Raw genomic sequence first — 27,802 nt, forward strand, 5'->3', positions numbered from 1 at the left:
GCCAGGCAGGAAAGTGGCCTTGTGCTTGCTCTCTAAAATAAAAATAAGTGGAGAGATGTTCAAGGACTTTGTCCATGGAGAGAGCAGGACCCTCCTGGCCCCCCCAGAGCCAGGAGGCAGCTAGAAGTTGGTTTCCCTGACTAAAAGAGAATTCTGCAGCTAGGCAAGCCAGGTTTCAGTGTCACAACCGGGAAGAACTAAGTCTTCTAGAAAGACACATTCTTTTAAGCAGATACTGCATTAACTCCCACCTTTTCCAAACCAGTGCACCAGGGGAAGAGGACTGTGGGGTTTCTATCCTCATGTTTCTAAGCAAAGCCCTAGGAGCATGATGGCCACCTACCTCTTCCCAAAGGATCAGGTTCTTACTTTGCCACGTCGAAGCCTGCATTTATTTCCCTGCGCTGAGGTTTCCAGCTAGGACCTTGCTTACATTTTTTCATCTAATCCTAAATACCCCTCTGCAACAATTCTCTCCCAAAGCAAAATTCACTCTTGTTAGGACAGTCTCCGGGTCGGTAAGAGGGAGGCAGAGCTTTCTTGCAGGTTAATATCTGCGAGCATTATTTTCCTTTGCCAGAGGACACTCCGTTTTATTCACCCTCCTCTCTTATGCTTGACAAATTTACAAATGATCATATAGAAACTGCTGCTGTGTTACTCAGAATGAGCATGATGTCAGAGAAATGACATGCTTTATTGCTTTCGATAAAAGACTTCTATTGGGGTTGGGAAGAGGAGAAGACTAGCAAAGAAAAGAGGATGGAAAAGGAAATCGTATACTTAGTTACACTGGCTCTTGGACTTGTCAGGGAGAATATTACAGAACTACCAGTTGGGGATAAACTACTTTCACAGATGTTTAGACAATTCATAAGAAGAGCACAGCCTGGGACAAATAATAAAGACATGTGACCTTTCATGGGATAAAATGAAAAATTACTGGTTTTGATCCACCCTGCTTAAATCCTTACAAAGTACCGAGCAGCCAACAAATCTCAGGAATCTGTAAACAGAATACTGCGATCTCGTGTTTCTAAATGTAGGATGTACATAATCAAAAGGTTTTTGATTATAGAATGCTCAGAACCGATGGCCCTGATTTAGGACTTAATTATGCAAATTAAGCCTAACTAGGGTTTTCTTTTAGGTATAAGCTTGCCAGATTTAGCACATAAAAACACAGGACTACTCAGCTAAATTTGCAAGGTACATGTTTATACTAGAAAATTATTCACTGTTTACCTGAAATTCAAATTTAATGGGATGTCCTATATTTTCTATTCGGGTGAGTGTCTCTATAAATACCGCTGCTCTGATAGGACATATCAAGTAAAGAGCTGGGAATTCAAATTCAATGATGCCGAGAAAAAAGAGAAAAATTACTTCCAGTGAATTACAAAAAAGAAAGGCTTGAAATTAATGGATTATATGAATATTAAGTCTTACAGTACATTAAACCATAAAGCTGGTTGGTAGATGACACTAAATTAACTTTATACTGCTCACCATTTCCTGTGGCACAGAATTGAAGAACCAAAGCATACCTGGTACAACACTTTACAGATGATGTATGTTTAATAAATATCTCTTCATTGATGATCCAGATGACAGGCCAAGCCTGCTCATTTTACATTTAAAAAATCTGAATAGTTTGAACACTGGCAGGAAAACAGCTGGCTTGCTGAGTAAATAATTAAAGTATTTGAAGTCCAAGTATTCTATAAAGAAAATAATTTGCACCAAGAAAGCTACCGTGGGGTTCATTAACCTATGTAATATATTTTTTATTCATCAAGCCTCTATCCTTGACAAATGCTTACTGGACATCCCAAGAAACAATGGATTTTTTTAAAAGGAGTTTTAACAAGTGGGCTTCGTCAGAAGTAAAAAAATTCTAAATAAATTACCTTTCTAAAATCTGCCCACATCTTCTATCAAATCAAATATATCCCATCATTTTTTTTTTAAACAGTAACTTTCCAGTTGTCCTGGATTATCATTAAATGTTTCTGAAAATCATTTAGAATATAGTTTACTTTTTAACACTTGTACTACTTGATTCATCTTATTGGTTTAGAAATAAAGTCATCATCTAGACTATAGACATTAAAACTAACTTGCAAACAACAAATAATAAAGATGGTTTAGTACAGTAGCCCTCGCCCTTTACACCCCGCCTCCAGTTTATCACAAAGGCAAGAGAGTCCGATTGGTTATACTTCTCACTGGAAGCAGGTTCCTCAGACGAGAATGATGAGTAGCTACAAAGTACACTTCCTCCCACCCCTCCTTGCCCACAACTCAGTATACTAGTAAGATTTGCTAATTTGTAAGGCTGTGTAAAATCTTTGGCTGAAGCTTCAATTCTGTGAACAGTAGAATTACTACCCTAGTATGGTGGGAAAGGGTCAAAATGCCACCTACTGAATGTCTATGGACACAAACGTTTATGTCACCAGTAAAGAAGCCCATTACTGCTCTTACGCTGATACCTTATTTTGGCAATGTTGAACCAAGAAAAATTAAACTTGCAGGAAATGTGTTTTTTTTTAATGTTTTCAAGACTCACTCCGATAATTTTAGGTAAATGAAGGAAAAGCATAGAAAAGACAATGCAAACAGAGGAAGGAAAAAAATACAGTTGTTAAGTGAATTAAGTGGCAGTATGCTGGAGTCCTTTAACTGAAGACTGTGAAATATGACAAAATTAGAAACTCAAGGTTATTACACACTGTTGGCATGGACATCCTATATCCCCAAAGAGCTTGTTTTAAATAATGTTAAATTCAATAAAGCCCTGCTTTCAAAGTGCAAGAGCTGAAATTCCTTAATGGGGAAAAAGAGCAGGAAATCCTTTATTAATTCAGTGGGAAATACCTACTGGTAATCAAGGGGTCATTTTTGGGTTCCCCCCTCTTTATCTCAGTGGTGCTAAGATTTCAAGGAAGTAATCTGTGAACAGCACCACGGCCCAGTGAGTAATTGCAAAATTCAGGTGTTACAGTACGATGAATTAATTACTCCTTTTCATTTTTTAAAACATCTCAAGATTTTTGTAAAGCAACTACTGTTAACAATTCAAGCAGATTTAAGAAGCAATCTATAAGGCTATGAAGTGACTGTGTGAGACTGTGTGTGTGTGAATAAATATATAATAACCCATGAAATCCTACATCTTATGAAGAAACTGAAGATGCTGATAACAAAGAAGATATAGTAAGACGTTAATTCAAAAGAGGCCAACACATTTCTAAAAATTCATCTTTTTGTAGAGAACCCCTGATTTTGGCATTTAGTTATTTTTAACGGCAAATATTAACTTTTTATGGTACAATTACAGGTAGAGTGTGTTCAGTGCTATGATGAAATGATTCCATGAGATGTATTTTGGTAGTCTTACTGCTTGCTGTTCCATCTACTTTCACAGAAAAGTCACACAGTAGAAAAAACAAGTCACTTTCTCCTTGTCCCACACATAGGATACTGTACTGAGTAAGGCAGCCAGGAAGACTGCTGTATCTCACCTCTGAGCAGAAATAAGTGGAGACACGATTTCAGGGTTTTCTGTGCAGGGGGAGAGAGTGAAGCAATTAGTTGAAATGCTAAGGGCAAAAAGAGTGGGTGCCCTCATCCCACTGCCAACTCAAAAGCTAGGAGCCGGACCCTCACTGTCACATTTGTCCTACTGAATGGGGGAAGAGTAAGATCTGTATATCGGCGTGTACATATTTTGAGTTGTATACAGATAACGTCGCTCTTGTGGGGGAAAAGAGGTCAAGGTGATAGTAGTCGTGAGGAAAAGTTAGATCTGAGAAACTTCGCAATTAATATACCAGAAACACAGAATTTCTCATGACACGGTAGGAAAAGCCGAGTCTGATGTAACAGAAATACCTTATTCAAGTTTGGGGAAAAAAACCACATCCCTCAGAAAATCTTAGAAACAACCACTGGCCGGGGATAATTTATGTTGTTCAAGAAGGAAGAAATATTGCTTTTTCCCCCCATTACACTACTAATGTAATATGCACGTGGAAGTTAGACAGATAAAATAAACTGGTGACACAGTAAACTTTTATACTCACAAGGCTACCACAGTAGACAGATGATGGTAACCCAAGATGGCTTTGGAAAAAATGAGAGGGAATGAATGAAAAGTCCTTTGTTTAATGACTGGATCCTCCCCACCCCCCTTATTGCTCATGTGTTGTCCAGTTTGTTGCTTTTAACATGTATAATTTATTTTAAAGACTTCATATAGTTTATCATCAATGCTCACAATAATCTTACAAGGTAGATTACAGATAAGAAAGCTCAGATGCAGAGGTGCTGAGAGACATGTCATCAAAGTTGTAGAGCCAGAATTTGACCCCACACTGCCTCCAGGATCCTTGATGGGCTTGGGACATAAGCTATTATCTGGCAGAGCCAATACTTACTGAGGGAAAGAAGGATACTTGGGAAGTGTTATAAACTGAATTGTGTTTCCCCCCCCCCCCCAATTCATCCGTGGAAGCCTTCATCCCCAGTCCTTCACAATGTGACTGTATTTGGAGAGAGGGCCTTTCAAGAGGTGATTAAATTAAAATGAGGCCCTTAGGGCGGCCCCTCATCCAATCTGACTGGTGTCCTTATAAGAAGAGGGATCTGGGTGCACAGAGACACCAGGGGTGTGCCTCATAGAGCAAAGATCATGTGAGGCCACAGCGAGAGGGCAGCCATCTGCAAGCCAGTAAGAGAGGCCTCAGAATGAAACCAGCCTGCTATGGGACTTCTGACCTTCAGAACCATGAGAAAATAAATTTCGGATGTTTAAGCCACCCAGTCGGTGGCATTTTGTTACGGCAGCCCTAGCAAACTAATGTAGGAAGGGAGAAGAAATCATCGAACGTAGTCACTTGCATAGACCACAAAAGCAACAGCAGCTCAAGTGCTGTTCAAAGCTGGACTGAGAGTTGTTACAGATTTTGGCCTTGTTAATAAAGCAGGAACAAGTTCCATGCCTGGAGGCACTGGAGGATTGTGGCTCTGTGTGCCAGGCACACGCCTTCCAGTGTGCTCCCGCATACCACTCGATAAACCTCTTCTCTCTCCCTCACAGAAACAGGGCTGAAATGGCCCCGTAACACCAACATACATGCCCCAACAAGCAAGACACATGATAAATTAAATGCATCTCAAGCCATGGCCCGGTGTCGTTCCCTCTGATCTTGCTAGAATAACATGACATTTATAAAAATACAACCCACTGGATATTTGGCACTGCTTGGGAATGAAGAATATGTCCACTTAAGAGCCAATCCCCCAGGCTGTCAAAAAAATCTCAAGCCAGGATTTCTTCTATAAACATTACCTATCTTTTAAAATTATAACAGTCTAGGAAGTGAAGAAAACTAATTTAAAGTCTCTGCTTATTTGCAAGTCTCCCTTCGCCTCAACGTAAAAAACATAAACCAGACAGAAGAACACGTTCAATGCTCGGTCAAGGCCCGCGGATGGGACAGCCCTGTGCATCTGGCAAAGCGCCCCCACCCTCCCCGCCTCGGCCCCCGGTCACCCTCGCCCCGAACACACACCTATGCAGAGCTCACCCTCCACCGGGGCCAGCCTCCTCCAATCCCCGGGCACGCTGAAAGGTGGTATTTACGGATTATTTTTTTTCAGATACCAGCCAAATAATGTTCCCGTTCACTCTCTCACCCACCTTAGACCATACAAAATTTAACATCTGGGAGGATAAACTCTGCCCCGAACGCAGATGACAAGGGTGAGCAGTCATGGAGGAGTTCTCCTCAAGCAAAGAGGATCTGCCAGCTTCCCTCTGAGGTCCAGGCCCTGAAAGGCCAACTGTGGTATGTTTGAGTTTCCATCGGGCCTGGTGCTTGCTGGCTGCTGCTATGTTCACTCAGGACCCAACTGTCCTATAAACATCTCGCCCTGCTGCTGAGAGCTGCCCGCCTGGCCTTACTTCTTGGAGCCGAGAAAATGCAATTTGGGAGCTGCAGGCTGCACGGGAACTAACACTTGGAGCACAGCTGACCCCTCTCTGCTCCAGGCCAGTGACGGCTCTAAAAAAAAAAAAATTAAGGCACGCTCACACGAACATAACAAGAACGGGAAGAAAAGTCCAGATTTTCCTCACCATGTGCCACCCAGCCATGTTTACACTGATCGCAAGTCCTCAGGTTAATCTTCCCCGGCTGGAAACATTCACACGTGCAGTTCACCAGTGTGCAGCGGATGGCCTGAAAAGGAGAGGAGGAAAAAAGATCAGCATCTGTTCAAAGGTACCATATTTCTTCACCATTTTAATAATAACACCCACTTCCCATTTTTAACGGCTTTAGGGGCCTGGAGAGTTTTAAAAATAAATTTTGAAACCATCAAAATCTCTTACCAAAACATATTAGAAAACAATACTGATTCACTAATAGAATGTTTCATGCCATTCATAGGTAAGCTTTAAATTAGAAGCATAGACCGAGTAGTATAAGAGTAAAGGATTACATACTCTACAACATGCTGGATCTGAAACACCAGGGACCCGAAAGAGAAAAAAATATTGCTGCTACCAAATAGGCACATTTAAGTTCATCCACCTGGCAACAGTGCAAAAAATATACACTCTCATACAATAATGTTCAAACGAAATGTTGTTCCAAGTAAAACATGATATACAGGTAATATTATTAGAATATTACTTTTCTTCTGCAGTGTTTCATTTAAATGCTTTATTAATCTTTCAGACACATTTTGAGAGACATTCCTGTTGGCCCAATAAGACCTGGCATATTTCTGGCATCATTTGTCACTTCCCAATTCCTTGTTTGTTCCCCCCTTGATATATCAAGTCCATTTTCATTCCTATTTTGAAAAACGCAAAACAACCCCCATTTTTATTTTTTTAATGGTGATGTAAGAGATTAAGTTTACATTGTTTTTAGATCAGCTGTAGAACAGGAAAAGACATTTATGTGAATATTTGATACTTGGAACAACTCACCTATATCTTACAAAACTGAAAGACACACTCAAAAACCTTTCATTTCTTTACAAGCACTTTAAAAAATCATCTCCCCGGTTTACATTATAAAGTGAATCCATAGAAAATTAGCATTAATGAAGTGTAACTTTTGATAGATTAAGAACCTATGCTTAAGAACGGTGCTAAAGCCGACCTATGCTCCTAGACTACAGTTAATAAATTTATCTCATACGTTTAGTTCTAACTGGCATCGTAGTTCTGAAGACAGAAGGGATTTAGTCCGAACGTTCACAGATTAACCATCTACTGTAACTACCTGAACGGCCAGGAAATGACCTCTCTACGGCTGTAGATGCAATCAATAATTACTGATTTGGGGGGTGGTGTGGGGGAGAGGTACGGGGCTACCTGAAACTGCAGTGCTGGGCCTGAAAGCTACTCTCACTCACACAGCTCCAGACGCTCATATTCCTGGAACCAGCTGGATTTTTATATAAACTGTCTCATTTGTAACAGACAGTATTTTAGACATTGTTAACATGGTTGGGACAAACTCCATTTACAGAGAGTAAGACTGAATGGGCTTTGACTGCTCCCCGTGCTTTAGATCAGGCGAGTTTGAAATATTTCTCTTTTGTTAATGAACATCAAATCTATAGGTCCCTGTTCAGTTTCCAATAGAGTCCTTGCCTAGACTCCTCTCTTGCTTCACCTCCAACCCTAGTTTGCTCCTCTATTACTGCAAGAAAAACACTCAGGTGTATCATCTGCCTGATATTTCAGGGCCTTTCTTTCAATGTCAATAGTCCAATTACATATTAGGAGGTTGTAAAACTTTGCTGTATGTTATTAGTGATTAAAGGAAATAGTAGTCAGAAATAGGGGCAGCAAAGGAAATGCTGACTACGCAAGAATAATATATGTAGTTGAAGGTTAGAAGGGGAAATGTTTCTCCCCAAATTTCTTGTGTCAACTTCAATAGTTTCACTGACTGAGCAATACGTCAGAACATTCCAGGTTAGAAAGAGCTTCTTTAAATGGCGTGTTCATTAATGAACTCACAATTTGATTGTACTGTGGTAACACAAAACAAAACAACAACAGTTCAGAGGGCAGTGTTTCTACTAAAAACAAGGCACCTTACAAACTATCCAATTATAAATTCAGATGCAGCAACCACGTTGACATTAAAATATTTATATAATCTGAAGTGCGATAACAGAATCTTTTATAAACACTAAGGAAAAAAAAGTCGCCTCTGCTTTACCAAACTAAGGAATGATCAAAACTAACAATGACTATCTCTCAAGGACTACATGTTAACTCCAGTACAAAAAACATACATATTTTAAATCATTAATTTGATCATTTTGATTTGAGTTATTTAACAAAAATAGCCTCACTTTACATTGTGTTTAAAACATACTTTCGTCGATTTTAATTATAGCTATATTCAGGACAAAACAAATTAAGAGACTGTAGATTTGCTTTATTTTATGTGTATTTATTTATTTACTGATTGAACTATTCATTCATTTACTGAGAACTAGTTTATGATTCAAATATTTTTCTCTTCCTAAATAACTTTATACATCTGGCACATTTGGGAATTAAATTTTTCAGATCATCATCCTTTTCCTTTTTCATAATTTTACCCTTTTTGTACCTAAACATACAAACACTGGAACACCTCAGCTCCTTTTATATACAAACACTTGAGCACTGGAATATCCATTTTGTATTTCTATGACTTCCAGAAGGTCTATTTGTTTTCAATTCAGATTTATATAGACTACAATTGTTCCTTAAGGGAATTACATATATTTAAACAATATGGTCTAAATAAATATTTTGAGTATGAGACTATTGTGGCTTCAAAGGAAGTTTTATTCTAAATAACATTTTTGAAACGGCATAAAAGTTTGACATACTATTTATTCACAACAAAACAGAACCAATGTGATCACTTGCCAACTCACCCACACTTCAAAAAAATAAATTATCATAAAACTATCAAAGCCAGTTAAGCCTCAAAAACGTACACACTTTACAAGGAGAGAGCTGGGAAGAGCAGAGATGGTGAAGCTTTCATTTTGGTGAGCACATCCATTTCTTCACGTAGCTAGTATACGAGTGCTTCCCACCCACTGCTGGGCATTCACGACTACAGAAAATACAGCGGTGATAACGAGGTGACAGAAGGCGGACACCAGGAAAAGAGCAGACAATTTGATCAGGATATTCCCACCTATAGATGCAGGACCCTTATGCAGGTCTGGCCAACTCAGGCTAGCAACCCCTCCACACCTCCAGAACCCCACTTCAGCGAGTGCCTGAAACTCTTTCCTCCATTTCAGTAGGATAAGCTTTTCCAACACCCCAAGAACAAGAACAAATTTTCTTAAGCCTGCAACTTATTTACAGTAATGATTCCTCTGCTTAGCTTTACCATAGATTTCTTGAAAGGAAAATCCATGCACCCACCACCCACTGCTTCCACCTACATTTTAATTGTGCAATCTGGATTCTGCCCCACACAGTCCTGAAACTGCTGTCTCCAAGAGGAACGTTCTCATCACATCTGGTCCCCTTTTCTAGCCTCCTTGTTCTCCTAGACCCCGAGGCAACTTAAGGCACTAACTCTCCTTCATTCCTGGGCTGTAGAGACCAACTATCCTAGTTTATTGGCAGCAGCTTCTCACTCTCTCTCCACTGTAAATAAATACAGGTGTTTCCCACGGCCGGGCTCCTCGTTCTTTAATTTGGCAATTTCATCCCCTCCTACAGTTTCAAATATCATCGCTATGCAAAGCCCATCACTGTGGAGCCAAGTACTGTGTTAAGTGGCAGAAATGGATGGCAGCGTCCCTGTGCTCAAGGATTTGACAGTCAGAGCTCATGGGCAGTGGGTTCAGAGGAGAGACCCTAAGAACAGAAGGAAGCCCTTGAACAGGTTTGGGAAGCACCATTTCTCCCTCTTCATGCCTTTGTCTTTTCTTCTACCAAAGGTAGGATTTAAAAATTTATCTACAACAGTAAACTATTACCTATTATTAATAATAGCTAGATTTACTGGATATTTGCCATTTTCCAGACACTGTGCTTAACACTTTACAAACATTAGCTCTCCCTCAGAAAATACCACGAGGTCAGTACTATTATTCCCTTTATTTCACAAAGGAGGAAACTGAGATGGAGCTAATTCAGGACTTTGCCCTGAAGTCACAGGAATGAGATTCCAGGTCTGTGTGAGCTCTCCATCCATTCACAGGCAGCCATGGGGCAGAGCCCCTCCATCTGCCCACCATCCACCCCCCCCACTGCGTATTGTTAACTCCTGCTCATCTTTCAAGCTTTCAACTCAAATACTACTTCCATTCCCCAGGGCAGCTGCCCCCACGGGATCTTTCTGTCACAGCACTTATCACAGTTGTGAATATTATATTTATCTATACTTATTCATTATATATATATATATATATATATATATATACCTATATCTGTGTGACTATTTGATTAAAGTCTGTCTTCCCCAGTAGAATTTAAGCTCCTTGAAGGCAGAGTGACATACTGTTGGGCTTACAGTATAAATATAATGACAAATAATAGGTGCTTTAAAGGCACTTAAAGAATGCATGAGTCTTCCGAGCCTCTTTCCCATCTGTAAAATGATGGTAGCAATAACATCACAACAGTGTCAAAAGACTCAAATGAAATAATGAATATAAAGCATGTGACACTGTGTCTAGTGATAGCAAAAGCTCAAAAGATGGAAAACATTTATGACCTCAAGAAACTTTCCACATATTACATTTGAATTATTTTTCCCTTATGATTCTTCCCAATGTATTTTTTCCAACACCTTGTAAAATGCTTAACACATATTTAGTCTTAATGAATAAATGAATACTTTGACATATATGATGCCATATTCTTCATACTATAATCCTCTAAATTGGGCACGACAGGGATTATTATTTGTTTTAATACAGGGGTTCAAAAATGTTTATTTAGGTGTTACACATCTCTTAAATGATAGGGTGGATTTCCCAATTACTTATCAGTTTATTTCCATTACCTATAGAAAAAGAAGAGACACAGTTAAAACCAGTAAATTATGAATATTCATGTTCAAAAGTATATCTAGAATTCATGAAGTAGACCAATTTAGTATAAAAATATTTAATCAAGGTTCAGTCAGTGACACTTATATTTGAATATTAAGTAAGAGTGCATTTGCGAGTATTCTGGATGAGTACCAAAGCCCTATTCAAATAACAGATTCTGTTATCACTAAAACTGAAGAGTCTTTAAGCTTCATTATACTCGTAGCTGGCTTGAACTCTGCAAGTTAATGTGAACTGAACATCAATCTTCTCACCAAATGATATTTCTCAGAAAAGCACAGATTGTGGCTTCAGCTAATATTTAGCGTATATCACAAAAGAACTACACACAAGGCTAATTAATACATCTCCTGTTAGCTGTTCCTTCTTTGGGAACACTTACAGAAGTTACCTATTAATACAAAACAACAATAGGCAAAATAAGGCCATGGGGCATATAGAAACATAAGACATATTCTGAAGGAACAATCATAGAAAGAGAACCTCCCTTCCCAAAACCCCATTAAAAATAAGACTAATTTCAGTTCTGGGTTTTGTCTTTCCACACAAAGAAAACTGTTTGCCAGGAGATCCCCTCAAGTGTTCATTAACCTGGCCAAATATCCCATATATAACTAAAAATCCTTCTTAAATCTGCTTTCTCCTTATTCATTTCTGGGGAGGATACCAAGATTTACAACTTGGATTGGATGAAATTCTACTTGAATCATTTAAAAATGTTTAAGAGTTAAGAACATAACCTACACTAAAACTGAATTACTGAAAAAGCCAATCATTAATACAGCATCCCTCTGTCCCACCAGTTTCTTCCAGAAACTTAGGTGATACAATCTAGGTGTACAAATTAATTGGCTATAATGGTTATCAGTGACCATTCTTATTTGCCTTTCTTACTTTTTAACAAGAACAAATTTCTTAATAAAATGAATTTTCTACTTTGAAAATCACATGTAGGTGTGATAAATAGGTAAACTCAGCCAAACTTCCATGAAGATCCAAAGTAGTCCATGTTATAATTAACTCTTATTAATTCATCTCTGCATATGTTATTCATCTCTGTACATACAGGTCCCAGAAGGAAAGGTATGTATGGTGCCAAAGGTCAAATAAACCTTTTTTATTAGGTAGGAAAACTGTCCTTCGAAGACTTCTGTCTTTAAAAAAAATCTGGAAAATTATCCATAATGAATCTGGAAACTAATTCTTCTAGGATTGTCTCAGAATACACTGCAGTAATTACAAAGTAACAGCTACTAAGCATTATGGATGAAGAGAGTAATCTTATATGTGACCCAAAAAAGATGGACTGCCACACACATTTATACATCTTGTGTACTTCAAGCATTGCCACAGAGATTCTAAAGAACTCACATGATAGGAATGGTGATTTATTAAGTAAGGAAACAGCTCCCCGTATAATTTTCAGGACAGTTTTTCCTCTTCCATTTTCACATGGCTGATCCATAAAACTAATGGAAAAGAAACAACTTCCAAAAGAAGTACTCTGAGTTTTAGCTAAGACTTGGAAAATCTATATGATATTGTTTTTGTAGAAGAATAGTGCCTTAAATTTGCCTAAGTCATGATGCAACTTTAGCAAAGAAAAAAAATTTTTTGGCATGGTGGATAACTTCTGAGCTTACTAGACAACTACAAGAGAAATTTGCTTTTACTTGACTACAAAACACATACAGGCCGAAAGGAAAGGTATATCCATATCCACCTGTTGTGCTGCCGGGTTTTACAATCAGGTATCAAAACAAGACAAGAAGATGTGAGTTGGATAGACATAGAACACTGAGACCCCTGGTTTTAAATATCCTACAAAGCAGTTTTATAACAACCTAAAAAAAGTCTTATCTAACTCTGACTCTGAGACTATTAATATAAACCTATAGTTGCAGTAATGCGGGTATGTTTTCTGTATTTATGCAAGGAAACGTATAGATCTGAGTTTGGACAATGTTCACAGAATTGACAAGAAGTGATTATCAGTGATTATAGAGTGTAGAGTAAAAGTAAAGGGCTCACAGAGTATTAAACTGCAATATAAATGCCACTACTCATAATAGTAACAGCAGCAAATGAGAAGCAATGAAATTACTGTCTGCTTAACCAAACCCCTTAAAAATTCACACAATGGGCCAGCAAAAGTATATATCTTAGTTTGTGGTAAGATAAATTAGAAATCGAAAAATTTATTAACCTTTCTATAAAAGGTTCCTTAAAGTGTGTCTAATTGTTTTTTAATGTCATATGAAGAAATAGCAACCTGATAAAAGTGATGATTTTGTTGTACTTATGTGCTCTGAAATTTCTTGATGTCTTTTCATCAATTAGATCTTGCGGCTGAGTCAGAAGATTTGAAAAGACATGGTCAGTCCGGACTCACTACGAGGTCCAGATGCCACTGATATAAACAGTGGACAACAAGATCAAGACAGAAAGCTGGGCAATTCAAAACGGCCAGACTCCAACAAGACATCGTAAGAACAACATTACTGACCAAGGAAATATTATCTTCACAATAAGCACATCCAAAATACCTGAAAGAGAGTCACTGTGAAAAGGTAGCCTTTAAACATCAGTTACTGCTAAAAATCAGAAGACTTAAAACTTCATTTTAATTTTCTCTTAAAAGGTGTCGTTCTCTACCCCACCCTCATCACCTGGCAAATGGATAAACAAAGTATGGTATACTTACATAGTGGAATATTATTTGGCTAATAAAAAGGAATGAACACTTGATATTACTACAATATGGATGAACCTTGAAAACATTATGCTGAGTAAAAGAAGCCAGACACAAGAGATCCTAAATTATATAAGTCTATTCATACGAAATGTGCAGAACCCAGAAATCTGTAAAGATAGGGAGTAGTTAGCGGTTTCTTTTTGAGGTGATGAAAATGTTCCAGAAATGACTGTGATGATGGTTGTGTATAACTGTGAATATACTAAAATCCATTGAATTGTACACTTTAAATGGGTAGAGTGTATGATACCTGAACTCTATCTCAATAAAGCTGCTTAAAAGTGAGGAGGGCAAACCTACTACATCACCTAATTTCTTTTACAGGTGTTAAAACATTTAATTCATAAGATATTCCCCTGGGGACACAATGTAGCATAATATCCTTCTTTAACCTAGTAGGTCTTCAGTATACAAATGCTAAATGAGTGATTAAACAGAAGACAAAGCAACTAAAGAATTTCACTGCTGCTTAAATCTGAAAATTCCTTCTACTTTGAAAATATTAAAACCTAGTAAGTCCATTTTAAAATGACAATGACTTAAATCCACTGCCATTTTTCTATCAGGAAAATCCAGGACATCCTTACATCCTTCAACAAATTTGGGGTGAAGAGGCCTCTCAGTTAAAATGTTCATCAAGATACTAGAAAAACTCAAAGAGAATTGTTTAAAATGGACAATGATGAATTCTGTCATGTACACTAGTAAAAGTATTCCTCAATTTACTGTGATGAAAAAATTACCTCCACAAAAGTCAAGAAACAAATATGGTTTAAGGGGAGGGGGCAAAGAGAGAAACCATATACTTCGAGTAGATGTTCATATATGAATGTGAATGTTTCTGTGACTATGTGTGAATATACAAATACAAACAGGGAGAAAGGGACATACACAGAGGCACATAAATTTTCACAGACACGGATCCAATGAGCATCTGTAGTCATTAGCTTACGACCACAACCGACTATCAGTCGACACGAGGAAGACCCCACTTAAATAATTTAGGAGTTCAGAGTAAAAATCAACAGCGGGATATAGCCAATTATATGAAGAAAATACCCTTGCTTCTATGGCATCAAAGCCTATGCAGGCTTTGGAGTGCATGTGTTATGTTTTTTTTCCCCCCAATTAAATTAGGCCTATGGTAATAAAAGCTATTTTGTTAGGCAATTAGTAATATTAGAGAAACAGGAAATGAAAAGGCATTTCAATTTGGGCAGAAACATTTTATTTTCTTACCTAACAGTTAACAATTAAGATATTCCACTTACTGCCTGTACTTACAAATTTTACAGACTACTTAGGCAGCTGTGATAACATAATGAGAAAAGAAACACTCTTCCCATGAACACACACCTATCGTCTAATTGAAAATAAGGGATTAGCTCACTGTAAAAAAGAATCACATTTTCACTAAGCTCAGTCTACATTTACCAGAATACGTAACTTTGTATAAGGAGCCAAAGTACCTCTGATATCATATGAATGATAAGCAATACTCATCTCATTTCACCTTAATGTTGAATCAGCAATTCTGTATTCCATTGATATACATTTTATTCATTTTCACTAAAGCAATTTGAAAGGTGGTAATGTGACTACATTTCCCTGTGGCATTCATGACAACAATTACTTACATAATATGATAGGGAAGGCATTAATAAGGAAGGGATTTAGAATGAGATGCAAGGAGATTTATAAACCTTTCAGCACTTTATGAAGAAATGCTCCTCATTAGGCAAGAAGTAAGACAAGATGAAGCCTAAGTTCTGGTTATTTCACAGAAGCAGCTTCCATCCTGGGAAGAATGGTTTGCACGACTGTCCCCTACTTTGGTGACCAAGCAGAGAGGTGCAGGAGTAACCCAAGACTTGTCCGAAGCTGTGCCAAAGGTAAGGCATCCCCCCAAATCGAGGCCACCTCCCCTTCCCAGACGGCATGGGAAGGACCCCTTTAAGGAAGGAGTGCCTCTCAATCCTTCTCGTTAAAAGGAGCCAGCCACATTATTTCAAATGCCAAAGCACAGTAATCAATCCATTTACCAAGCAAGAGCATAGGTGGGTGACCTTTTAACTGAATTTACTCTAGGTTTGTGAAAAGAATTTATCCCAGTGAAGCAACAAGGGAGACAGGTCGTTGCATTTTCGAACGTATCATTTCAAATGACAGCTCTGATTGCCCAGGCCAGTTGAGGTAGCCTTTGTGAGACTTAACAACATCCCACGTCGGACGGTGCCATGAAGCTTGCATAATACTTCAAATACATTCTTGTATTTAATCATCAAAATCCCCCAAATTAGAGATTTTTCAAACAGCCGAAAAATGAGGCTGTGAGATGTCCTTAAATGGCCACAGCTGGTAATCCAGGGCTCGCTCCACCCGGCCTGGGCGGGAGAGGCAAGGAGCTGAATAATCCCCCTTGCTACTCTCCTCCACAGTGAGATTTCCTCAGATATTCTTCCAGTTCCAAGAGCAGTTTGAGACTGAAGAGGAGATGTGGAAGAAACTACACACAAAGGGAGAGGCGTGGGGGAAGGCTTTAAGCAACTTAAAAAGATGAGGTAAACTGCTAAGTAAGCAGTTAACCATTTACACTAGGATTTTCTATGAACAAAGTGGCACATTTTTAGGCAGAGAAAGCGACTCTCAACAGCCTTCTATGGAGTCTATCAATGGTTACATTAAAAAAGGCCAAAATCTGAAAAAAGTGAGGCAAGGATTTGCCAAAAACACTGATTAATTTTACACCATCTTGTTTCTACCTTGTCTTGGGATTGTCCGTTAATAGAATATCTCAACAAACATTTTAATACTGTCCATTGTTCATGTGTCTGTGCATCGTAACTATGCCTGATTAAGAAAGAATATGTTTCTTTGCCCAAGAGCAGATATCACCTCAGGAGTCATACCTATTACAAATAATAATAATGATATGATGAACAGTCTACAGTGCCCTCTTATACGTTATTTATGTTAGGTCACAGACTCCCCAGGGGTCTGTGCTGAGACCTGGACTGGCTTCATTAGAGCATATATAAATCACTAGAGGCACATCTTGATCTTACCACTGGCTAGAGTCGCTGGAATTTTTCAAGTGGAACCTCTCAGGTGAAAACATTTTTTAAAAACACAATGTTATCATTTCTTCTAAAATGTGGGTTTCTCAAATTGAATCCGTTACATTCAGATGCTCATAGAAATCCCACAAATTTCTATGGACTCTATAAGCATCTGAGGGTAACAGGTGCCCTAGAGTGTTGCAAAAAACATTATTCTCTTTTTAAGGATTAGTTTAAAGGACAAAGAGAGACATACAGAGAAAGACAGCAAGAAACAGATCATCCAGCTGCTAACAAATGCTTTGACATCACTGAGCAAATGGGGAGACTAATGCAATGGTTGTCAGGAACTCTGAGCTAACTCTTGAAAATTAAGAAATAAATAGAAAGCTTGTGGAAAAAAAGGGAGTCTTCCAGAACAATGTTAATGTCATCTTGGGCATGAGGACGGGGTTCACACGTGTGTCAGCTGAATCAACATAATGGGCTATAACAGCTTCGAAGCAGCTAATATGGTCCATTGGGTCAATAATCCGTGAACTAAGAAGGATTTACTTGATAGACTATAAATGGTTCATAAGAACTCAAGAATCACTCCATCAGATCAAAAATCCAATTTTCATATGGTGCCTTTCTATGAATTAGCCAGAAGACAGTAATAGCTCTAAAAGACTTCAAGGTCTATCAGTTAAAAATTTACTTTGTAAAGAACAGTGTAGAGGAGGAAGAATTAAATGCCTCTCTCTCTTTTTGGTGAACCAACCTATTTTAAAGGGAAAAAAATATACTTTATGACGGAAAGCTAATATACAACAGGGAATGTTCAAGGGGCTTTTCACATTTTCCTCTGGGTACCTGAATGTATGGATCCAAAGAAATGACATGCAGGCATATACATTCTCTCCTCGCTCTCTCTTTGATACGTCTCCACATACATACAGATACTACCACTAAGTATCAATAAATTACAAACAATATTTCTAGGATAGCAATATTTAAAAATAAAGATTTATATTTCATTTTTGTTTCTGTACACGGTTTATATTTGTGGGTCTGCTGCGTGAGGCCTGCAGAGACATTTGGAACAGCACATGGATATTAGTAAACTCTTTCATCCTCACGTATGGAAAAGCAGGCCAAAGAAACTACAAAAGGTAAACAGTAAGAACTACAACACATTTTCAGCATTTAAGAGAGAGAGAGAGACAGACAGAGAGAAGAGGGTTGGTCCACAGGTTGGCTAAAGCTTATACAACCTGTGTTTACAGATAACTGCAACTTCTTTCCACTCTAGACTGCAGAGAAATACTAGCCTTTATCCTGTGTTTGTGAATTTCATTACATATTCACACTAGGTGATAGTGGCTGCAGACTAATTTTTTTAATGTAAGCCCATCTATGTGAATAATTGTATTTACTAAATTCATGGCAATGAAGAAAAGCAGAGGAAAATGTTCCAAAAATATAAAAGGCTGTAATTAGAATTCCTAACAAGAAAGAATTCCTTTACTAGGGAAGAAAATGTGATCTATCACCGCTCTCTCAAAATGCTATTAGCCTCTCTTCATCATAAGGATAACAAGAAGGAATCTTTTCTTTTGCTTTTTACAAGAGTAACACTGAATAAAATAATAAATGTTTTTACATCAAAGTATATTAGCTATTGACATAAGCTCGGTCCTCTTAACTTTCACACAAGGGAAAGAAAAATTCCAATAATTCTGAAATAGACAGATAAAACTTTTCTCTGTGGCTATGGCCATGTACTATTATACGTAACTGCTTATTTTTAAAAAGAGCCTTATTGGTGCTCTCTGAAGGATTTTCTTTTATACATAGCTTTATCCTATAATTTTGTCCCTGTTGGGCATGCTGCCTAAATTTAAACACAAACAGTCAAGCAATGAAGAAACATTAACACATTTACTGTGAACAAAAACTCCCAGTTGTACAGTGAAATTTTAATACATTTCAACTTATCTCTTTTACTAATGGGGAGAGTACAAACCCTGCAGGAATTCGCTCTGCAAACTGGTAATTACAGTAGACTCACTTTTTTTATAATGCATATGTACAGTCAGACACAAAAAACCCTGGCTGCCCTTTTGATGTAGGTTACAATAGGAATGTTTTAAAAATTATGAAAATCTACAGCAATTCTAAAGGAATGCATTATTTCATGGAAAACTGTCCTTTAACTCTGTGTATAGATACAAATAGACACATATTTAGATATCTGCTTTACACACCAGAAGGCACAATCTTTATCAGTATGTACTTTTATGTCATTTCCCCCGTAATCTTGTACAGAATAAATCCACTCCTTTTTGTACAAGGCTGGATGTGACTCTGAATATCACAATTTATCTCTTACATAAAGATGATATTCTTTCATTCTATGCCTGGTCTTCCTGTTTTGTCCTCTCTAGTTTGGGGGATTTAAATCTGCATTTTGAGATCTCATAGAACCTCTTCATTAAATAATTAAGGATCCCAAATCAATAAGTTATCTCTCAGTATAAGCAGATGTGCCCCTTGACCACAAAGACCCTATGTACATACCTGCAGAGAACAAGAACCATACACTGTAAAATTAATAATAATAGTAGCACAGACAGTTGACAGAAAGGAGGTAAAATCTGTTACTATTCACATCACTTGCTAGACATTTTACATTTCTCTGTCAAATTTTTGGTTTCGTAACAACTTTAAAAGAAATTGAAATCTGATAGAATGTTAACAGGCTATCAAAGTATAATTTACATTAAACTCATATTGCTAAGTATTGGCATACGGGTAGCGGGGGTGGAAATGAAAGCAGAAAAAGCTTCCAAGTGGACATAACTTTTGAAATGCTTTGTGAATTTCAAAAAAAAAAAAAAATAAAGTTGCTAAAATGTTTAACTGTGACTGAGGAGCATCTACAAATTCCAGAGATATCTATCTGAAAATTATAAAATTCAGGTACAACATAAAACATACAGCATGTGCTACCAAAACATGCAAGTTGCTGTATAGAAGTCACTTCCTGGTCACCCAACTTCAGAAAAGAGAGTGACAAGAGATAAACATTCTCAATAGGCTTGGTTATGGCAGATCCACTCACTGCCAAGGGAAGATACATTTTAGATACACATGCTAGAAAAAAGTACCTTATACTAAGGACACACATGCCTAGCTCTTCTTCTAAGCAATGCTACTAACAGTCTAACCTTAGGTCTCCCTGTCATTACAAAACAGAATCCTTTCTTCTGTGACACTCCCACCTTGCTGCTCCCAAAGGCTGCATATGTGATAGTGTGCCTGAAACCAAAACAAGAAAACCAGACTCATCATAGTTCAAGAGCCAGGCACTGGCTCTGTCACAGGCAATGTATATATCCTTGGGCAACACTACTGCTTCCACTGGCAATGAAATGACACGTTTCCCATTTTTTAAAAAAAGCCAAAGACCAAGATAGATGACAGATAGATAGATAGATAGAGAGAGAGAGACAGAGAGAGAGATATTTATATAGCTAGAGATATATACACCTAGAGATATATACAGCTATTCTTTCCTTAAAGTCAGTTTTTGCAGCTGCCCCTTTTCTTCCTTGATCCAAGCATTATGAAAAATATCAAATACGTTGTGGCTTTAACATGAACAAATCAACAGAAGTACACCTCAAGGACAGCTACGTGTAAAACGTGAGCCTCTGCAAAATCCATTCACACTATATAAACACAACTGAACATTAAAGAGCAACACCTTTAAAATGTATACGGTCCATCATAGACAAAGCGTTCACGCTTTCATCTGCTAAGTCTGTTACTCCAAAGACTGTGATAGAAGTTGTGAACTATAAACAAACATAACATCTGCTCCATCCTCATGGAGTTTTGAAAGCCAAGTGATCAGGGACATGAGTTTAACGTCAACCATCTTCGAGTAGTTTGAAGGGTTAAATCATAACTCATGTGACTATCGTTATTTACAACTTTCTAAGGGTCAAAAGGAAAGAAGCAGAAATTCAATATTCTGATTCCCTTGCTGCAAGGCACAGCAACGGCTTTGAATGAAAGCCTACAGATGCAGCCCTTCATGACAACACACACACACCCTTCCAACACCTTCTCCAAATGAATGGGTCTCTCAGTTTGTGTTTCAGTAAAGGGAAAAAGTAAAGGTTGAGGAGGTCAATTTGAATTCCCTGCACAGGCTGATGAAATCCTCCCAATCTGCTTTCCTGCTCTGGAAAGCAATGATATTGTTGGACTATTCGAGAATCCTGTCTAGTAGGTAAGTAATACATGAAAAACAGGCAATGTGTTAGGATAAGCTTAACACTTTGATACATTTGAATTTTTCTTCAGTGATTTAGAGGGTCATTTCTTTATGTTGTGGTGCTTCCACCTCTTCAATACAAGTACCATTAGACAAGCCAACATGTTACTGGATAGCCGGATGATTAAATACACACAAATTAGCTTTGGCAGTCTACAAATATGATAAAGGAAGACAGCAGCAACCAAAGTTTCACTGCATTTATCACTCATCCACATTCAGAACCCTGATATAAAAGAGATCTATACTTAGCCTATATTATATATTATCCAAGAGGGACCCTAAATAGATGGCCACAGACCACAGATATCGCTATTCATGAAACTGGACATCAGTGCCAAAAACAAAACCAAAAAGAGTACAAGTTAGATTTATGCAAAGTACCTCATAGTTTTGTAAGATGACTGTTTCCTATACTATTTGAACGATTAGCATGCCCCATTTGGGTGGACCATAAATAGATCAGGAAGGAACAATTCAATACGATTTCACTGAAACACTATTTGAATATCCAAAGAACTGGCAGTGAACATGTTTTAAAATTTTGTTTGTTCATATCCAGTATATGTGAGGCTACTATTTTAATTGTAAAATATATTATACCTGTGTTCAAATTAACACCGAGGCATAGCTGCCAGATTGTATGCCTCAGATATAAGTAGGAGGGACAGAATTTTCAGTGGGTGTCTATTGGCACAGTATTATTTTCTTTTAGACTACTGGTCTACAGACAGATTCGGCTTTTTACCTCTGAATCAGAAATTAACAAAATTTTAGAGTCAGCCTACCTAATGCTTATCTAGCCATATTCTAGTTGCCAAAGCATCATTTTTAATATTTATCTCCATGAAAAATATTTTAGGTTCTGTGTGTCCATTTACTGAAATGGAGCTTTTCCCCCAAATTCATCTAGTTATTAATTTCTATAAGTCAATGATAAGGGTGGGGAGGGGGGAAATCCTCAGGTGCCTAAACTAGTATGAAGTGGTAGTATTACATCAGCTACTAAAGCTAGTTTGTGTGTATTAGTAACTTGAGGCTCTCTGCACACAGGTGTCAGGTATGTTAATTACCTTTTGGTCTCATAAAATAAAACGTACAAAGAACAAGGGTGAGAAATACAAAACGTGTGCTAAGGATGCCTCCAATGTGAAAGTGCTTCTTGTTTGAATTTGGAGTCGGGGAAAGTAGTGCTGGTGCCCTTTTTCTTTTATGATTTAGACATCTTAGCTATGAGTCTGCACACTGAAAGTGAGATTTATCAATGAGCTGAGGAAACCAAGTTTCTTAGCACAATTTCATCTTCTTTTGCTAAGGGCCCAAAGCTTCCACTTCTTTAAAAAACAAAGCAAACCAAAACCTTCACCTATTAAATACAAAAGAGAACTGGTCTACCTCAGAATCATCTGTGGCACTTTACAGAAGCACCACTGCCCTGGACCAACACACTCGAATGAACACATTAGAATCTCAAGTGTACTTGCAGAGGGGGTGACTCCTCACATTTTGCTCCCAGGTGCCTCAGTGGCCTCACCAGTGTCTTGGCCTATAATTGTTTATTTCACCGCGGTGCCTGTAAGAGGCATGGAACCGTGTTGAGAGCAAAACAAATGGACACAAATGCGAGAAAATGCTCTGTTTGAAGGACTTCAGGGGTGAAGGGAAATCCCAAACTTGTTTCACATCCCCTTGGACACCGGGAGGGAAGGAAGCCATTTCCTGAGGACGGCCTCAGGAGCTTTTCCAACCTTAGAAAGCAGAGCCTCTCGCAGGGAGCTGTGGGCCAAGCCAACTGTTGAAGCAAGATCCCAGGACAGACTCCTGAGCCTGAAGCTGATGAAGAAGGGAAGAGGAAGCTGGGAGGGCCGGGGTCTGGGTAGCTCAATGGCTATCCGTTTTCATTTTAAATGGATGTTGGGAAGGGGCTTAAATGATTATTAATATGAGTAATCAATTCCCCTAGGAATTCCCTTCCTCCCTTAAAGCCACCTCTCACCAATTTTTCAATATGCACTTAAGAAAGCAGAGTTTGCCTACACCTGGCAGTGACTGCTGTCACACTTTCCCACCCATGGAAGTCAGGTAATACCTGTACCTTTTAAAAGGTAATACATAGGAAAGTGCCTGGCACAGTCCTTCCAACATAGCTGCTCAGTAATGCTTCTCTTCCTTTCCTAGTTCCTGCCCTTGTATGTAATCATCAAAGCATGGAAGCTACATGCAGCAATAGAGTTTTAACATACTTAAAAATTTCTTAGGACTGGGTGCTCATCTGCTTTCTTCTTCTTTTCTTTTTGTCTTTCCAAACCCCTTGCAGCAACTCAATCCTTCACTCCAGGCCCTTATGAATACAAAAGAGGTTCTCCTCCTAATTTATGGTAATTGTAAGTGAATTAGGCCCAACAGCTCCCAAACTGATTTTTGAAAGACTGATATGCCCTCTTCTGGCTTCTTATTTAAGAAAAAAAAGAAAACAAAAATGTTAGTTTATTAGATGCATAAAAGAGTGGTCTGTTTATCTGCTGTATTTATTACTAATAATTTTAAGGACTTAATAGAGATTTTCTCAGGCAAGTGATAATATCTGGAGGTCCCAATATTATGAAAGGTGAGGATACCTTTCAATAACAAGATACTCAGCCAAGGGGCTGGCTTTCAACAAATTTTTCCTCAAGTCAATTAACGAGGCTGAAGATGCTATAGACTGCATGAACAGGGGTCAGAAAAGGAAAATCAAAATATGTGTACCCACTAGCAAAATCTAAGAAAAAGTCCTCCCCTCCATGCCACATGCCCCACAGCGCACCGCACTGTATGCCCACGCAGGCCTGCTTTCACAGCTCGGGCCGACAGCAATGCCAATTAGTGTCAGTCGTGACGGGGCTTTAGCAACACGGCCCTCTGTCTTAGAGGAAGTGGGCTGCAACCACCAACTTACTGTACAGAGGCAACCTAACAACCCATCAGGTGGAAATGACTTTTCAGCCACTTCCTCCAGGGACCGCATCAGAAGCTGATGGCTTAGACAGATGGGAACATTTTTACATTTCTGTATTAACTGCATCCAGGAAGGTGGATTTTTATCATGTAACGCTGCCCAGTCCTCAGTTCATCCAGCCTCCTCTATTTACTCCTTCACTCCCCATAATAGAACGGCATATAACGTTACCTAATAAAACCATGGACTACATTTGCTAGCAACAGAGGGAGCCGCCTCGCTGTGCGTATTCAGAGTGTGCTATGCGTCATCCACTGAAACTTTCGGGCATCACTGAAAACAAAAAAATTCATTACTGGAATACTGCTCTGGAGTAGCATTTTGTGTTTTGAAAAGATGTCGATGGTTACCGTTTATGCCTCTAATTGTTAAGCTGGTATTAGATTTGGTTAAATCTATCAAGAAGCAAAAGCAATCCTACTCCTGAGTCCAGGAAAGGATGGTCAGCCCTGCAAACAGGAATGCTCACACCTTTGTTGTGATGTAAAGGCTGGGCTGTAATCCAGCATTACATCCATGTGCGCGCGCCGCTGTAGTACTAAAAACAAAATTTACCTCCACTCAGAGCACCTGACAGAATACTAATGCATGAGAAAATGTGCAATTAGTTAAAATTTAAATTTCCTTATTCTTTAAGACACGAATTTAAAAACAAACATAGCTTTATTAACTGTTACCCATGTAAATACTTGTTAAACATTTAACAACCAGGTTTATCCTAACTAATTCACTCAAAAAAAGTCATATTCTTTTTTTCATGTGCAAAAATCACTTGGTTGAAGAGTATCATTTTAAAACATTAAGCATTCATGTATATAAACGCTATTCATCAGCAATAAGCGGATCTCAAATGCCTTCATAATAAAGATAGCCAGCAATCAAAATGTCTTTTTGATCCAAGATGCTTCGGTTTAGACAGAACTAAAAGGGTACCGGAGGAGGGAAGTACTATGAAATCTGGCAATAACATGTGGTTTTTCAGTAGTATTTTAATCTTAGGTGGGCTTCACTGCCAACATCCCAAATCTCCTGTTAGTATTCCTGCTTATAACCTCAGCTGACTTTATTAATGTACTGAGAGATGTAAATTTTTCTTTAAAATTTTTCTGTTTAGGTTTTCTTAAGAACCTTTCTCACAAGCGCCCTCTTACAAATTAGATCTTTTAAAACATCTAATATGGACTATTCTGTCATAGTCCTGATTATAACACAAATAGAAATTTCATATAAATTGTCAATTTCTTCTTTGCTCGAATCAAATATAAACAGCTATAAAGGTATATAAACTCTAGTAAATAAAAGTTTCTACGAGTTTATGTACTAAATAAAATCTTACATAATATTAAAGTTTTGAGTTTTACTTGATTTGGATATTGGCAAGACAGTCAATTCTTTTTATCTTGCTCAAATTAGTTCACAATTTTAAAAACATTAACCATTTTCCTGCTTATTCGACAGAAATATAACCTATTACAAAGCAAATATCCAGGCACTATCTTAACTAGAACACTTCTCTCTCTGTTTCTCAGTCTCTCAGCCTCTCTCTTTCTCTCTCTCTCTGAACGTTGTATGTACATGGAGATTTAAAAAAAACATTTTATAAAAGAGAAGCAATACTCTGTTAATATTCATTACATTCCAACACTTCTTAATTTTATGAAACACTGAACTACGTTTATTTTTTAAAAGCTGCATGACATGATTTGAATTCAAAGCAAAATTCATAAAGCTTTCTTTAAATATTAATCCTTTTCAATTAAAAAGATCTTGTAAGATGGTGGTGATGGTAGTGCAGCATTGTGACTGTATTAAAAGCCACTGAATTATACACTTTAAGTGGTGAATTTTATGTTATGTGGATTTTAGCTAAATTTAAAAAACAGACCTTGTAAAACAAAAGAAAAATACTTCTGGATGTCAATCCGCTTTTATGCGTTTGTTTTAGTTGAACTAATAAGGTTACTGAACCAAACAAATCCCCCCATTCTTAGGAATTATAAAAAATAGACTGAATTTTTAAAATGGACATATCTCCTTCAAATAGACTTCATATAATGTCCTCTCATACATGTCAAAGAACAAATCATTATTACTATTTTTTTTAAAGCACACTTAACACTACGATTGCTGTCTTTAAAACACACTGAATAGGCTGTGTCAATACAAGGAGCACCTAATTCCCTAGAAACAAATGCATAAGGAGAACGGCGAGAGGAAATATCCTACTTTAAGATACAGTCTTTTTAAGAATATATCCTTATTTTCTCTACATATTTCATATCCTGTCTGGAGAGTTAGATAATAATACTGGCCAACACTTCTTATGCACGTCAAATATACCAACTACTACTGTTCTAAACACTCTATGCAGAAATATTCATTCAACCTTGACAGGTACCCTGTTAGAAGGGTATCACACCATTGTTATCTCTAATTTACAGGAAAAGCACAGAGACATAAGCTAACTTTCCCAGATCCAGCCAGGGTCTCACTCCCACGGGGCTAGTCCACTACCAGGCTCTAACCGACTAGACTTTACTGCTTCAAAGTTGTGAAACCTTCATTTATGTCCCATGACTACTGTGAAGTAACAAGGGCTACATAATTTTTTCCCCTTATTTAACATTTAAGATGGACTGAATTAAAGTTTTTCTTATTGCCAGAGAAAGAATCCACAGTGGGAATTTCAGAACATATGAAATGGGAGAATATGACAGTACCCATGTAGACTGCAGGCATGAAAACTAGTACTTTTAGAATTCAGAGTACACATTGATATACTTAAGTGAAATTTAATAAGGACTTATTCCAACCTTTCAAGAACTATCTTTCTGAAAATTAGCCATTTAGAAGACTCACTCACAGAATGGCAGAAAGGACTTACAATTCAATGATCAGCAAGTTTTGGGTCCTAAGTAAAAGAATTATTTATAAACTGTAAGAATTATTTATAAACTAGTTTACATATGCATTTAGAACAGTGAATCAAGAAATGTGCAGAGGGTGAAAGTTTGAGAGAAACGGGAAAATACTTTTTTAAAGGGATTAGCTTTAAATAAAAAAGGGAAAAAATCACTATAGCAGAGACAATGAAGGTGAATTAGAGGGAAGAATAAAATAGGTATTCAATTTGAAAAAGAGGATTCACTTTGATATAAGTAATGTGAAGCCTCAGAGAAAGAAAAGCTGGAGAAAACAAGGAGAGATGGAGACAGTGATAAAGGAATGTAGAGGAAAGGGGGTGGTGATCCCATGAGGTTCCATCGAAAGAAACATAGGCCCAGTCCACTCTCGTAAACTTGGTCACAACCAACTCAACTTTGGTAGGTGGTTCAGGTCTAAACACAGGGAGCAGTGATAAAGGTTACACTGAGTGGTGAGTAAACAATCTTATTATATTCTTAGTGAATACGTTTTCCAAGCAAAAAATAAAATGGTGCTTCTGGTTATCCTACATTACCAATCTTATTAAAAACCATGCACAGAGAACTTAGAAACTCTACTTGAACATAGCATAGTGTGCTAATGTGCTCCTGTATGTTACCCAG

General features: G+C 37.8%; 1 protein-coding gene and 1 long non-coding RNA gene across 23 annotated transcripts in view; one reads left to right on the top strand and one right to left on the bottom strand.

The window, feature by feature from the left end:
- The window catches only part of BNC2 (basonuclin zinc finger protein 2), a 430,833-nt gene that overhangs the window by 149,508 nt on the left and 253,523 nt on the right, over window positions 1-27,802 (bottom strand). For all 22 annotated transcript variants that reach the window (XM_082468017.1, XM_082468006.1, XM_082467999.1 and 19 more), the window contains one exon: window positions 6,146-6,248. In XM_082468017.1, the coding sequence (XP_082324143.1) occupies window positions 6,146-6,248 (103 nt within the window). The remainder of the gene's footprint in view (window positions 1-6,145; window positions 6,249-27,802) is intronic.
- Window positions 6,176-26,700, top strand: LOC309663722. Its single transcript, XR_014265427.1, has 2 exons — window positions 6,176-6,290; window positions 13,456-26,700. It is a non-coding gene; the product is annotated as an uncharacterized lncRNA (long non-coding RNA).

The sequence above is a fragment of the Balaenoptera physalus genome, assembly GCF_965194825.1.
Source record: "Balaenoptera physalus genome assembly, chromosome: 7".
NCBI classification, from domain to species: Eukaryota; Metazoa; Chordata; class Mammalia; order Artiodactyla; family Balaenopteridae; genus Balaenoptera; species Balaenoptera physalus.